At 28.4% G+C, this 1,675-nt stretch overlaps 2 protein-coding genes across 2 annotated transcripts; both read right to left on the bottom strand.

Moving 5' to 3' along the window:
• Positions 1-47: 47 nt before the first annotated feature.
• Positions 48-212, bottom strand: Chro.10386 (hypothetical protein). Its single annotated transcript, XM_659982.1, has 1 exon — positions 48-212. One exon carries the CDS (start codon positions 210-212, stop codon positions 48-50), a length of 165 nt encoding a protein of 54 aa, XP_665074.1.
• Positions 213-961: 749 nt separating this feature from the next.
• Chro.10385 (hypothetical protein) lies at positions 962-1,390 on the bottom strand. The annotated part of the gene is made up of 1 exon (XM_659981.1): positions 962-1,390. One exon carries the CDS (start codon positions 1,388-1,390, stop codon positions 962-964), a length of 429 nt encoding a protein of 142 aa, XP_665073.1.
• Positions 1,391-1,675: the final 285 nt, after the last annotated feature.

The raw sequence follows: 1,675 nt of genomic DNA, 5'->3' as shown, positions 1-1,675 counted from the left end.
TACTTGTATTATATTTATGTTCAATGGTGAAGAAAAATCTATCAAATTCAAATTCTATTGAGATATGGATACCTTAACTTATATTCAATAGAATTCGCTTCTGTATTCCCATTCTTATTATCCTTAACTACTTTTAACAATTTTCTTTTTTTTCTTCTCTCTTTCTTTTCATCTTTTTTGGTATTATAGCATATTTTTGCAATTCCATCCATTAATTTTGACTCAAATGTTCCCCTATATGTTTCCCTTTTAAATGCTAAATAGTCATTTTCCTCGCAATAGTCATCATCATCATCATATTCATTTTCTTCTCGATTCTTATTTTTTGAATCAGAGTCAGAATCAGAGTCAGAATCAGAGTCAGAATCAGAATCAGAATCAGATCCAGATTCAGATTTTGAATTTGCATCTGAATCTGAATGTTGTTCTGGATCTTGTTTATTCTTCCCATGTTTTACAATTTTAGATTTACTTTTATTTTTATTATCCTTTACTTGATCATCTTCTTCATCATCGTTATCGTCATCCTCATCCTCATCCTCATCATCATCGTCATCGTCATCCTCATCACCATCGTCATCTTCATTCTCATCATCTTCGTTATCATCATCTTCATCATCATCATCCTTATTTCCATCCTCTTCATCACTTTCATCTTCATTATCAATGTGTTTCTTCTTTTTCTTTTTCTTCTTTTTCTTCTTCTTCTTTTTCTTCTTATCTTCCTGATTCTTTTCATCTTGGCCATCTTTTTTATTATTAGAATTCGAATTTTTAGCAACGTCTTCATTATCTAATTTAAATGAAGGCCTTGGACGGTCTAATAGAATTATATTACAAGAAAAACTTTCATTACAAATAAAACCTAAAATCTGATGAGCTATGTAATCTGGTATAAGAACAGGCCTAGATATAAGTTAATATCAAAGAATTGATATAATTATTATATTATTAAAATAACTTACCCAATAATTGTCTCTTCTGTAGTATATTTATCTAAATCAGTATCTTTTTCTGAATTAAAGTTTGATTTTATAAGAGATTCAGAATCATCTTCATGATTAATCAGTTTTTTTTGACCATTAAAATGTAAATCTTTAGCTTGAATTAGATTAATCCGATTCTTATTTATAGTATTCCCCCTAAATATTGTAACACTTAAATAATGACCAATAGTTTCTCTTGATATATACCATTCAAAACCTTCAAACAATGGAAGAGGGTCAACCAAAGAATAATCATCACCTTCGGTTATTATTTGAGGAGTCATATGCCATCTTACATGTTTTATTGGATTAAAACTCTTATTTTCACTTATATCTATAATTTTAACTTTATTATCAGCCGAAATATTTCCTTGTATTTTAAATCCTTTATTATTTATTCCCATTGGCCCATGCCATTTAAGTGGGTTTTTTTCATAATATTTATATAAATATTGCCCACGAATATTTGGCTGTTCTTCAATTTCTTCTTCAATTTTTTTTACCTCATACTCAACAGCTTCTATTTCCTCATCTTCTATTTCTTTAAATTCGACTTTTTTAATTTCATCCCTCAAATTAAAAGTTCCTTGGAATTGTACATTTTCAATCTTCTCTCTTATTGGTTTCTCCCTTTCAGGATATATAGGAACTATATGATCCTCAACTTTTAAAAATCTGTATCTCTATTA

The sequence above is a fragment of the Cryptosporidium hominis genome (genome assembly GCF_000006425.1).
Source record: "Cryptosporidium hominis TU502 chromosome 1 CHRO011112, whole genome shotgun sequence".
Taxonomy (NCBI): domain Eukaryota; phylum Apicomplexa; class Conoidasida; order Eucoccidiorida; family Cryptosporidiidae; genus Cryptosporidium; species Cryptosporidium hominis.
This window is presented reverse-complemented; position numbering and strand designations above follow the sequence as displayed.